The 12,968-nt window shown below is 43.9% G+C and overlaps 2 protein-coding genes across 2 annotated transcripts in view; one reads left to right on the top strand and one right to left on the bottom strand.

The window, feature by feature from the left end:
• Nucleotides 1-11,855, bottom strand: part of lonp1 (lon peptidase 1, mitochondrial) — a 180,969-nt gene extending 169,114 nt beyond the window's left edge. The window contains exon 1 of the mRNA XM_034180189.1: nt 11,418-11,855. Within this exon, the coding sequence (XP_034036080.1) occupies nt 11,418-11,810 (393 nt within the window). The 5' untranslated portion in view covers nt 11,811-11,855. The remainder of the gene's footprint in view (nt 1-11,417) is intronic.
• A 388-nt stretch (nt 11,856-12,243) lies between these two features.
• LOC117518919 (radial spoke head protein 4 homolog A-like) overlaps nt 12,244-12,968 on the top strand; it is a 53,611-nt gene continuing 52,886 nt past the window's right edge. Inside the window, exon 1 of the mRNA XM_034180187.1 lies at nt 12,244-12,439. Coding sequence (XP_034036078.1) covers nt 12,354-12,439 — 86 coding nt within the window. The 5' untranslated portion in view covers nt 12,244-12,353. The remainder of the gene's footprint in view (nt 12,440-12,968) is intronic.

The raw sequence follows: 12,968 nt of genomic DNA, 5'->3' as shown, positions 1-12,968 counted from the left end.
GAGCATGCCCTCTGGTCTCTGTGAGAACACAGAACCTGCTGTTGGGTTTCTGTTACAACATAGAACCTGTCCTTTTGTCTCTGTCAGGACAGAGAACCTGCCCTCTGGTCTCTGTTAGAACATAGACTTGCTGTTGGGGTCTGTTAGAACACAGAACATGTTCTTTTGTCTCTGTTAGAACACAGAATCTGCCCTCTGATCTCTGTTAGAACACAGACCTGCTGTTGGGGTCTGTTAGAACACAGAATCTGCCCTCTGGTCTCTGTTAGAACACAGAACCTGCCCTCTTGTCTCTGTTAAATCAAATCAATTTTATTTATATAGCGCCAAATCACAACAAACAGTCGCCCCAAGGCGCTTCACATTGCAAGGCAAGGTCATACAATAATTACGGAAAACCCCAACGGTCAAAACAACCCCCTGTGAGCAAGCCCTTGGCAAATGGGGGAAGGAAAAACTCCCTTTTAACAGGAAGAAACCTCCAGCAGAACCAGGCTCAGGGAGGGGCAGTCTTCTGCTGGGACTGGTTGGGGCTGAGGGAGAGAACCAGGAAAAAGACATGCTGTGGAGGGGAGCAGAGATTAATCACTAATGATTAAATGCAGAGTGGTGCATACAGAGCAAAAAGAGAAAGAAACACTCAGTGCATCATGGGAACCCCCCCAGCAGTCTACGTCTATAGCAGCATAACTAAGGGATGGTTCAGGGTCACCTGATCCAGCCCTAACTATAAGCTTTAGCAAAAAGGAAAGTTTTAAGCCTAATCTTAAAAAGTAGAGAGGGTGTCTGTCTCCCTGATCTGAACTGGGAGCTGGTTCCACAGGAGAGGAGCCTGAAAGCTGAAGGCTCTGCCTCCCATTCTACTCTTACAAACCCTAGGAACTACAAGTAAACCTGCAGTCTGAGAGCGAAGCGCTCTATTGGGGTGATATGGTACTATGAGGTCCCTAAGAGAAGATGGGACCTGATTATTCAAAACCTTATAAGTAAGAAGAAGAATTTTAAATTCTATTCTAGAATTAACAGGAAGCCAATGAAGAGAGGCCAATATGGGTGAGATATGCTCTCTCCTTCTAGTCCCTGTCAGTACTCTAGCTGCAGCATTTTGAATTAACTGAAGGCTTTTCAGGGAACTTTTAGGACAACCTGATAATAATGAATTACAATAGTCCAGCCTAGAGGAAATAAATGCATGAATTAGTTTTTCAGCATCACTCTGAGACAAGACCTTTCTAATTTTAGAGATATTGCGCAAATGCAAAAAAGCAGTCCGACATATTTGTTTAATATGTGCATTGAATGACATATCCTGATCAAAAATGACTCCAAGATTTCTCACAGTATTACTAGAGGTCAGGGTAATGCCATCCAGAGTAAGGATCTGGTTAGACACCATGTTTCTAAGATTTGTGGGGCCAAGTACAATAACTTCAGTTTTATCTGAGTTTAAAAGCAGGAAATTAGAGGTCATCCATGTCTTTATGTCTGTAAGACAATCCTGCAGTTTAGCTAATTGGTGTGTGTCCTCTGGCTTCATGGATAGATAAAGCTGGGTATCATCTGCGTAACAATGAAAATTTAAGCAATGCCGTCTAATAATACTGCCTAAGGGAAACATGTATAAAGTGAATAAAATTGGTCCTAGCACAGAACCTTGTGGAACTCCATAATTAACCTTAGTCTGTGAAGAAGATTTTCCATTTACATGAACAAATTGTAATCTATTAGATAAATACACTCAACAAAAATATAAACGCAGCACTTTTGGTTTTGCTCCCATTTTGTATGAGATGAACTCAAAGATCTAAAACTTTTTCCACATACACAATATCACCATTTCCCTCAAATATTGTTCACAAACCAGTCTAAATCTGTGATAGTGAGCACTTCTCCTTTGCTGAGATAATCCATCCCACCTCACAGGTGTGCCATATCAAGATGCTGATTAGACACCATGATTAGTGCACAGGTGTGCTTTAGACTGCCCACAATAAAAGGCCACTCTGAAAGGTGCAGTTTTATCACACAGCACAATGCCACAGATGTTGCAAGATTTGAGGGAGCGTGCAATTGGCATGCTGACAGCAGAAATGTCAACCAGAGCTGTTGCTCGTGTATTGAATGTTCATTTCTCTACCATAAGCCGTCTCCAAAGGCGTTTCAGAGAATTTGGCAGTACATCCAACCAGCCTCACAACCGCAGACCACGTGTAACCACACCAGCCCAGGACCTCCACATCCAGCATGTTCACCTCCAAGATCGTCTGAGACCAGCCACTCGGACAGCTGCTGGAACAATCGGTTTGCATAACCAAAGAATTTCTGCACAGACTGTCAGAAACCGTATCAGGGAAGCTCATCTGCATGCTCGTTGTCCTCATCGGGGTCTCGACCTGACTCCAGTTCGTCGTCGTAACCGACTTGAGTGGGCAAATGCTTACATTTGCTGGCGTTTGGCACGTTGGAGAGGTGTTCTCTTCACAGATGATGCGAAGGAGATGTGTTGCACTGCATGAGGCATATGGTGGTCACACCAGATACTGACTGGTATCCCCCCCCCAATAAAACAAAACTGCACCTTTCACAGTGGCCTTTTATTGTGGGCAGTCTAAGGCACACCTGTGCACTAATCATGGTGTCTAATCAGCATCCTGATATGGCACACCTGTGAGGTGGGATGGATTATCTCAGCAAAGGAGAAGTGCTCACTATCACAGATTTCGACTGGTTTGTGAACAATATTTGAGGGAAATGGTGATATTGTGTATGTGGAAAAAGTTTTAGATCTTTGAGTTCATCTCATACAAAATGGGAGCAAAACCAAAAGTGTTGCATTTATATTTTTGTTGAGTATATTATTCAAACCACCGCAGTGCAGTGCCTTTAATACCTATGGCATGCTCTAATCTCTGTAATAAAATTTTATGGTCAACAGTATCAAAAGCAGCACTGAGGTCTAACAGAACAAGCACAGAGATGAGTCCACTGTCTGAGGCCATAAGAAGATCATTTGTAACCTTCACTAATGCTGTTTCTGTACTATGATGAATTCTAAAACCTGACTGAAACTCTTCAAATAGACCATTCCTCTGCAGATGATCAGTTAGCTGTTTTACAACTACCCTTTCAAGAATTTTTGAAAGAAAAGGAAGGTTGGAGATTGGCCTATAATTAGCTAAGATAGCTGGGTCAAGTGATGGCTTTTTAAGTAATGGTTTAATTACAGCCACCTTAAAAGCCTGTGGTACATAGCCAACTAATAAAGATAGATTGATCATATTTAAGATTGAAGCATTAATTAATGGTAGGGCTTCCTTGAGCAGCCTGGTAGGAATGGGGTCTAATAGACATGTTGATGGTTTGGAGGAAGTAACTAATGAAAATAACTCAGAAAGAACAATCGGAGATTAAGAGTCTAACCAAATACCGGCATCACTGAAAGCAGCCAAAGATAACGATACGTCTTTGGGATGGTTATGAGTAATTTTTTCTCTAACAGTTAAAATTTTATTAGCAAATAAAGTCATGAAGTCATTACTAGTTAAAGTTAAAGGAATACTCGACTCAATAGAGCTCTGACTCTTTGTCAGCCTGGCTACAGTGCTGAAAAGAAACCTGGGGTTGTTCTTATTTTCTTCAATTAGTGATGAGTAGTAAGATGTCCTAGCTTTACAGAGGGCTTTTTTATAGAGCAACAGACTCTTTTTCCAGGCTAAGTGAAGATCTTCTAAATTAGTGAGACGCCATTTCCTCTCCACCTTACGGGTTATCTTAGCGAGTTTGTGAGTTATACCACGGAGTCAGGCACTTCTGATTTAAAGCTCTCTTTTTCAGAGGAGCTACAGCATCCAAAGTTGTCTTCAATGAGGATGTAAAACTATTGACAAGATACTCTATCTCACTTACAGAGTTTAGGTAGCTTAGGTAGTTACAGCGCTTTCTGAAAGACTTCTAGTGTAATGAAACTTATTCCCTACTGGTGGGTAGTCCATCAGAGTAAATGTAAATGTTATTAAGAAATGATCAGACAGAAGGGAGTTTTCAGGGAATACTGTTAAATCTTCTGGTTCTGTCTTCTGTTAGAACACAGAACCTGCTGTTGGGGTCTGTCCGAACACAGAACATGCCCTTTGGTCTCTGTTAGAACACAGAACATGCTGTTGAGGGTCTGTTAGGGCCCTGTCCCACTGGGGAGAGGATCAATTGCGCATGAATTGAGTACACAAATTACGGGCGTTCGTTGTCGTCCGCAACAAAAATGGCCAAAAATGACAAATGTCCCAGTATGAATTACAGATATATTAATAATATATAGCGAATATATGATCAACAATCACAGTTATAGAACGCATGTAGTGAGGAAACTGATCCGACATAGAGATTATCACGGCAGTATTACGGGTGTATTATGAATGCATCACGCACATGTTGCGCGTGCAAAGCATCTGCATTGCGGTCATAAAATAAGCGCCACTCGGGCCAACAGTATCACTATTCACACCAACGGTACAGCCTCTGGAGCATTTGCTGGACTTGGACAAGTTGATCACAGAGTTAATGTTCATTTTGTCATGCGAGGGTTAACTGTTCATGAGTTTGGGGAGCGGGAGGGAGGAAGCCATTCGGGTGTGAGACGGTGTTTTTTTTTTTTAGAGTGTCACAGAAAACAGACTTCAGCGTGAGTTGTGGCTAAACAGCAACTCTTACTTTTGTTGGTGTTAAATAAAAGTCCTGGATTGTAGCAGCTATTACGTCTTTGTGGATTTACATAGCTGGACTGGCAATGACTGGCAGGTATGTCACTTTCTGCCACATATAGTACTTTGAGTTTAGGTGACGTGTTTGCTATGCATTCACAGATTGCAAATCAGCTGCAAAGCAGATGTAATAAAAATGCTTTATTCGTGGCCAATTTGTATGCATTCGCTACAACATATTTTAGTTTGTGATGTGGACGTGATGGGCACGCATCTATCTGTTTTACACAATGTCCCAGTCCGCTGCCAAGCCGCAAATCCCCGTCAGTTGCAGATATCAGCGGTTAACAGCAGATATACAGCGCATAGAGGAAGTATGTATTGTGTATGAATTGAGTATATATGGAGTATGTAAGCTTTTCAATTTCAATTTATTTTCATTTATATAGCGCCAAATCACAACAGAGTTGCCTCAAAGCGCTTCACACAGGTACGGTCTAACCTTACCAACCCCCAGAGCAACAGTGGTAAGGAAAAACTCCCTCTGAGGAAGAAACCTCAAGCAGACCAGACTCAAAGGGGTGACCCTCTGCTTGGGCCATGCTACAGACATAAATTACAGAACAATTCACAGAACAATTTACGGAACGAACATACAAGAAATGCTACTGGCGCACAGGACAGGAGGATCGCCAACACGAATACAACTCCCATCTCTGGATGGAGCTGCACCTTAAACAGAGAGAAAAAACAGAACCAGGCATCAGAAAGACAATTAATTTGCCAGCATTAAACAAGAAAAACAGAGAAATACTAAGGTGATCGCCGGCCACTAGCCCTAAACTTCACTAAAAGACCCAGAATTTAGGTAAAGTTGAGGCCGCAGCCCGCTCCAATTACTAATAAATGAATTAAAAGAGTAAAAAGCGTAAAACAAAACTGTACCAGTATGCTAGCCATATGAAAAGGAAAATAAGTGCGTCTTAAGTCTGGACTTGAAAGTCTCCACAGAATCTGACTGTTTTATTAACGCAGGGAGATCATTCCACAGAACAGGGGCACGATAAGAGAACGCTCTGTGACCCGCAGACTTCTTATTCACCCTAGGGACACAAAGTAGTCCTGCACCCTGAGAACGTAAAGCCCGGGCAGGTACGTAAGGTTTAATTAGGTCAGCTAGGTAGGGAGGTGTCAGTCCATGAATAATTTTATAGGTTAGCAGCAGAACCTTAAAATCTGATCTCACTGGGACAGGAAGCCAGTGAAGGGATGCCAAAATGGGTGTAATGTGGTCAAACTTTCTGCTTCGTGTCAAAAGTCTGGCTGCAGCATTTTGAACCAATTGGAGACCCCTAATGCTAGACTGCGGTAAACCAAAAAATAGAACATTGCAGTAGTCCAATCAAGAAGCGATAAATGCATGGATCAGGGTCTCAGCATCAGCCATAGACAGGATGGGATGAATCTTCGCTATATTTCGCAGGTGGAAGAAAGCAGTCCTAGTAATATTTCTAATGTGGAGGCCAAAGGACAACGAAGGATCAAAAATTACCCCAAGGTTCCTCACTTTGTCAGTGTGATGTATGACACATGAGCCTAGGCTGAGTGTTAACTGGTCAAATTGATGCCGATGTCTCACTGGACCAAGAACCATCATTTCAGTCTTATCAGAATTTAAAAGTAGGAAGTTTCTAGACATCCAACTTCTCACTGCTGCAAGGCAATCTTCTAAGGATTTTATGTGAACAAGATTACCAGCATTATCGGCATGTATAACTTAGTATCATCTGCATAGCAGTGAAAGGTAATCCCAAAACGCCGCAATATGTGCCCAAGGGGTGCTATATAAAGGGAGAAAAGCAGGGGGCCTGACAGACCCCTGTGGAACCCCAAATTTCATGTCACTAAGGTTAGAGGTAGTGTTACTGTACAAAATACAGTGAGAACGACTGGTCAAGTATGACGTCAGCCATGCAAGGGCACTCCCAGTAATCCCTAAATGATTTTCCAGCCTATCAAGTAGAATATGATGATCCACTGTATCAAATGCAGCACTGAGATCTAACAGCAACAGAACCGTAGTGGTGTCTGAATCCATTGTAAGCAGAAGATCATTCACCACTTTAGTGAGAGCCGTCTCTGTGGAATGATATTTTCTAAAAGCAGACTGCAGTGGCTCAAAGAGATTATTCTCACTAAGATAGTCTATGAGCTGCCGTGACACCACTTTTTCCAGAATTTTAGACAAAAATGATAGATTTAATATCGGCCGATAGTTTGTCAATATACTAGGGTCAAGATTAGGTTTCCTAAGTAATGGTTTAATCACTGCAGATTTGAAACATTTAGGAACAGATCCAGAAGTTAAAGAAAGATTAATAATTTCCAGCACAGTCGGCCCAAGAGTGCACCACAGGTCCATAAACAGTTTTGTTGGTATAGGATCAAATAAACAGGTTGTGCTTTTTGTTGACATTACGAGTTTTGTCAGCATGCCTAGTGAGATACTATCAAATTCTGTAAATCTAGGTAATGCCTCAGTAGTGGCACCCACCTCAATAGCAGGGTGTAGTGGCTGGGTTAAGGCATGCTGGGATATGTTTAACCTGATGTCTTCTACTTTCTTCCCAAAGTAATCCAGGAAATCTTGTGCTGTAAAAGGAGAGCGAACTACAGGTGGTTGTCCATGCATAAGTGTTGCCACCATGTCGAACAAGAACTTTGAGTTATGCTTGTTTTTATTGATCAAATCAAGAGTAATAGGTCCGCTTTGTAGCCAATAATGCATGCTTATAGTCTAAGATAGCATCACGCCACGCAAGGTGAAATACTTCTAATTCTGAACGACGCCATTTCCGTTCTAGACCTCTTGCTTTATGCTTGAGGTCACGCAGATAACCATTGAACCAAGGTGACTGTGATTTGGGGGAGCACGGTTTTAACACAGGTGGTGCAATCATGTCGAGTGTAGTTTTGAGCACTGAGTTTAAACCAGGGGTGGCCAAGTTCGGTCCTCGAGAGCCACATTCCTGACACTCTTAGTTGTCTCCCTGCTCCAACACACCTGAATCCAATGAAAGGCTCATTAAAAGTCTGCTAACAAGTCTTTCATTGGATTCAGGTGTGTTGGAGCAGGGAGACAACTAAGAGTGTCAGGAATGTGGCTCTCGAGGACCGAACTTGGCCACCCCTGGTTTAAACTATCCACAAGTCTGTCTACTGACTGGGTATTTGTCAAATGTGAAGCTAAGACATCAGGCAGTCTAGCTTCGAGTTCAGTATTAGTTGAGGAGTTGATGCATTGCCGTAATGATATATAAGGTTGTTGTTCTACTAAACACGGCAGCAAAACTGTAAACTTAATAAGCGAGTGATCAGACACGACTGATGTAAGAGGCATGATGTCAATATTCGTGACAGCAATACCACGTGCGAGAACCAGAGCCAGGGTATTTCCACTAATGTGTGTTAAATCCCGAATGCTTTGCCGAAATCCTAATGCATCCACAATTTCCATAAATGATTTGCAGAGGGGATCAGAAGGCTTATTTATATGAATGGTAAAGTCACCAATGATCAGAATGTTATCTACACTAGTTGACAAGTTAGAGATGAATGCACCAAATTCATCTAAGAATTCAGAATATGGGCCAGGAGGCCTTTATACAGTGACAAAGTAATATGACTGATTTTTATTCTTCTGACCTTGGCAATGTGTAATATCCTGAGCAAAGTGGAGAATCAGATGCTCAAAGGAGTTATATTTGTAACCCCCCAACAGCTAATAAGCTAAACCTAGATTTATAAATAAGAGCAACACCCCCGCCTTGCTTTGCATCACGAGGCACGTGACTAAATGTATATGCTGGTGGGCAGGCCTCATTTAAGGGGAGAACAGCTGTAGGTTTAAGCCAGGTTTCACATAGCCCAATCATATCTAAGTGATGATCAATAATTAGATCATTGATCAACAATGATTTTGAGGACAGTGATCATATGTTAATGAGACCCAGTCTAAGGACCTCAGTGGGGTTGACAGTTGAACTGTTTGGGTTTAGGGGTGGTTCCAGAGTAGCATATATAAGATGCCTAGAAATAGGTTTAGGTTTAAGACATTCCACGCGCCTTGTAGGTAGCAGACACAAAATCTTTGCTATTGCTGGAACAACCACTGGGCCATCCTCAATTTCAACATCATCCAATATAGTAATGGGTATTAATTTTAGAAAGCATGTCCCTCTATGATTTTTATGGACATGACTACGGAAGCAGGCCAGTTTCAACTTGTTGAAATTCCCTCCCTGGCAAATAAACTGCACTATCACCATAGTGGATTTTCTGCACTAAATTCCCCGCTAAGCTAATGGATTCCAAACCCACATTTGTCATAAGCCTTGCAGTGTCTCTAATCACCTGCTCCGTGGCCTGCTGTAGATTCCTAATGTTACTCTCCCTGTAGAGCTCTATCTATGTTCGCAGACAAGATGGCGGCGCCTTCCCCAGTAGGGTAGAGGCCGTCCGGCATCAGCAAGCCACGGCAGCCCCAGAACGAAGGCCAGTTATCAATAAAGCTAAAGCCTTGCTGTCTACAAAACTGCACCAGCCACCTATTTAACAATGTCAGCCTGCTAAACGCCTCATCAGTACCCCGGAAGGGGAGGGGACCAGAGACTATTAATCGATGCCAACACATCTTTCTGGCAAGGTCACTAGTCCTCTCTATGTCCATTTTTCTGACCTCTGAGTGCTTCATCCTGATATCACTGGTGTCATGTTCCTTCGTCTGTCTTCCCTTCTGCAGCGTCAGCACCCTAAGATGAGATGCAATGTCGGGAGCTCTGGCCCCAGGAATACATTTAACGTCAGCCGGCATCTGTAACCTGACTCTGCGGGTGATAGAATCCCCTATCACTAAAGTCCGGTGTTTCGGCCTGGAGACAGGAGTAGAAGTCACTTGTGGGCTCAGAGAATTCATATCTGGCAAATACAAGGGAGAGAACAGATTCACAGTTCGCACTGGCGAGTGTGACCGGGGTACCACAACTGGGCACCAAGCCCTACGGGGCTTCCTCCACCTAGCCACAGTCCGAAAGCCGTCCTCCACAGCCGGCGTTTCTAAGCTGATGCTAATGGGCTTGCTAGTCGGCCCAACACTAACCTCATCTGGAGTGCCCATAACATTTAACTCCACTGAGCTAAGAAGCTGCTCTAACTTACGGACACGGCTCTCTAATGCCGCATTCACACTGGGCGCAATCAGACGCTACAAATTCACTGGGGTCGCGTGGTGACGGACGCGCCACCATTGCCCGGTGTGTCGCTCTGCTTTTGCTGCAAAAATTCGCACCAGTGCGTCATCAAATAGGAGGAGCTTCCATTCCACTCGCCGGCTCCAGTTGTCAGTCAAGTTAACATGACGGACCTTGATCACACGGAGCGAGTTGTTGTGGAAAGCTGACAAACGTCATGAGACGTTCCCAATTCAGGGAGTATCATTATTTGCTGCAGGAGCTGCGTCTGGATGACGGCCACTTTCAGCTGTCCTTCCGCCTCTGCGGGACCCAGTTTGAGAACCTCCTGTCCTGTTCACGCGCGCACATGTAAACAATTAAAAAAAAAAAAACTCTGCTGCCTGCTATGGGGCTGCAGCTCGCTCTTCCCCCAAAAACTATGTCATAATTGTGTTTAGAAACCAGTCACCATTTGCTTTATTATACATCTGTGTAGTTAATGAATAAAATAATCTCCACGGATGATTCGCTCGCGCGCGCACGTAATTACAAAAAAGAAACTCCGCTGCTTGCTGCAGGGCTGCTCCTCGCTCTTTCCCAAAAAACTCTGTCATAATTGTGTTTAGAAACAAGTCACCATTTGTTTTATTATACATCTGTGTAGTGAATAAGTAAAATAATCTCCATGGACTATTCGCCCTCTCGTCTCTGTTAGAACATAGACTTGCTGTTGGGGTCTGTTAGAACACAGAACATGTCCTTTTGTCTCTGTTAGAACACAGAATCTGCTCTCTGGTTTCTGTAAAAGTAGAACACAATCTGCTGTTGGAGTCTCTTAGAACACAGAACCTGTCCTTTTGTCTCTGATAGAACACAGAACCTACTGTTGGGGTCTGTCAGAACACAGAACCTGTCCTTTTGTCTCTGATAGAACACAAAACCTACTGTTGGGGTCTGTCAGAACACAGAACATGTCCTTTTGTCTGTGTTAGAACACAGAACCTGCCCTCTGGTTTCTGTTCAAAGTAGGACACAGAATCTGCTGATGGGGTCTCTTAGAACACAGAACAAGTCCTATTGTCTCTGTTAGAATGCAGAACATGTCCTTTTGTCTGTGTTAGAACACAGAATCTGCCCTCTGGTTTCTGTTAGAAGGAGAACACAGAATCTGCTGTTGGGGTCTGTTAGAACACAGAACCCGCTGTTGGGGTCTGTCAGAACACAGAACCTGCCCTGTTGTCTCTGTTAGGACACAGAACCTGTTTGGTCTCTATTAGGACACACAAACTTCCCATTTGTCTCTGCTAGAACATAGAACCTTCCCATTTGTCTCGGTTAGAACACGGAACCTGCTGTTGGGGTCTGTTTGAACACAGAACCTGCCCTCTGGTCTCTGTTAGAACATAGAACCTGCTGTTGGGGTCTGTCAGAACACAGAACCTGCCCTCTGGGTTCTGTTAGAACACAGAACCTGCTGTTGGGGTCTGACCTCAATGATCTTGATGAAGCGGGGGAACACCGGGTTCCTGCTGACGGCGATCAGCGGCACGTGTGGGAACACCTCCGGTACCGTCATCGGGGTGAGCGCCGTCACCTGCGGTCCGTCGTAGGCGGCTCCGCCGTCGCTGTCGCCGCCGCCGTCGTCTCCACCGCTGCCGCTGGGTCGGTTCCCGAAGGTTCTGCGGGCAGGACGTAGCCCCGGTCCGCTCAGCCAGTCGCTCGCGCGGCTCCTCACAGTGCCGTAGCACCGGCTGAGCTCGGGGGCCCGGTCCACAGCCGGCAGGAGCCGTCTGGTCCTAAGCACAGAGAACCACTTCAATCGGACCAAAGCGTTCGACTGGGTCTGTCTGAGGAAGCCCACAAGCTTCACACACGACGCCATGTCGCTCTGCTGCACGTGACTGACCTGTTGCCGTCGATGACTGATGACGTAGAGATGAACTGTCAGAGCAGAGTTTGACTCATGGTTTGACTCACCCTGCTCCGAGTCCCGCTCTCATTGGACCGACACTTTTTTTTAGCTTGCCATAAGGTAAGCGCATAGCGCTCGTGAGAGTGTGAGGCTGACTCTCACCCTGCTCAGAGTGCCGCTTGTCATAAGATAAGCTAGTGGCGCTCGTGAGAGTGTGGCTGACTGTTGTCAGAAGCGGGTCCGAATCCGTACAGGTTCAGATTCCAACCGCCTGCACACGCAAAACTGAGCATTGCGCTTCTCTTTCTTTTTCTTTTTTTTTTTTGGAAATACAGTAAATAAATGCAGTTCCACGAGCCAGGCGCAGTCGTGGCACAAGCCCGCAAAAGAGGCGTGTTTGGGTAACCATAGCAACCTGCAAGGTGACAGGGCAGAGGTCAAAATAACCATGGCAACCAGTAGTAGTGGAATGAAGCTTTGGTCGTCAGTCACTGTCTGAAAATTAAAAACAAAATGAGCTATGAGGACAAAGGACAGCTGAGCGCCGAGAACTTCAAGACTTTTCTCCTGAAAGACGCCTCCAAGAGCCACCGGAACCTGTAAGTTATCACTTTATAAATTGCTAAAAAATATCATTATAAAGCATTATAGCCCACATAAGCACAGAGACACCGCAACCTGTAAATTATCACCTCAGAAACCGTCAAAAAATGAAATTATTCGGGATTATAGTCCACATAAACACCGAGACACCGCAACCTGTAAATTATCACTTTATAAACCGCTAAAAAATATCATTATTTGGGATTATAGTCCACATAATCACAGCAACACCGCAACCTGTAAATTATCACCTCAGACACCGTTAAAAAATATTGTTTAGGATTATAGTCCACATAAACGCCGCAAGATGTAAATTATCACCTCAGAAATTGTTAAAAATATCATTATACAGGATTATAGTCCACATAAACACAGAGATACCACAACCTGTAAATTATCACCTCAGAAACAGTTAAAAAAAATAGCATTATTTGGAATTATAGTCCACATAAACACAGATACACCGCAACCTGTAAAATATCACCTCAGAAAGGGAATAAAACTGCACTTTTCTGGACAGAGACC

The sequence above is a fragment of the Thalassophryne amazonica genome, chromosome 10 (assembly GCF_902500255.1).
Source record: "Thalassophryne amazonica chromosome 10, fThaAma1.1, whole genome shotgun sequence".
Taxonomy (NCBI): Eukaryota; Metazoa; Chordata; class Actinopteri; order Batrachoidiformes; family Batrachoididae; genus Thalassophryne; species Thalassophryne amazonica.
Note: the sequence above shows the minus strand (reverse complement) of the source record. Positions and strands in the feature narration are given on the sequence as shown.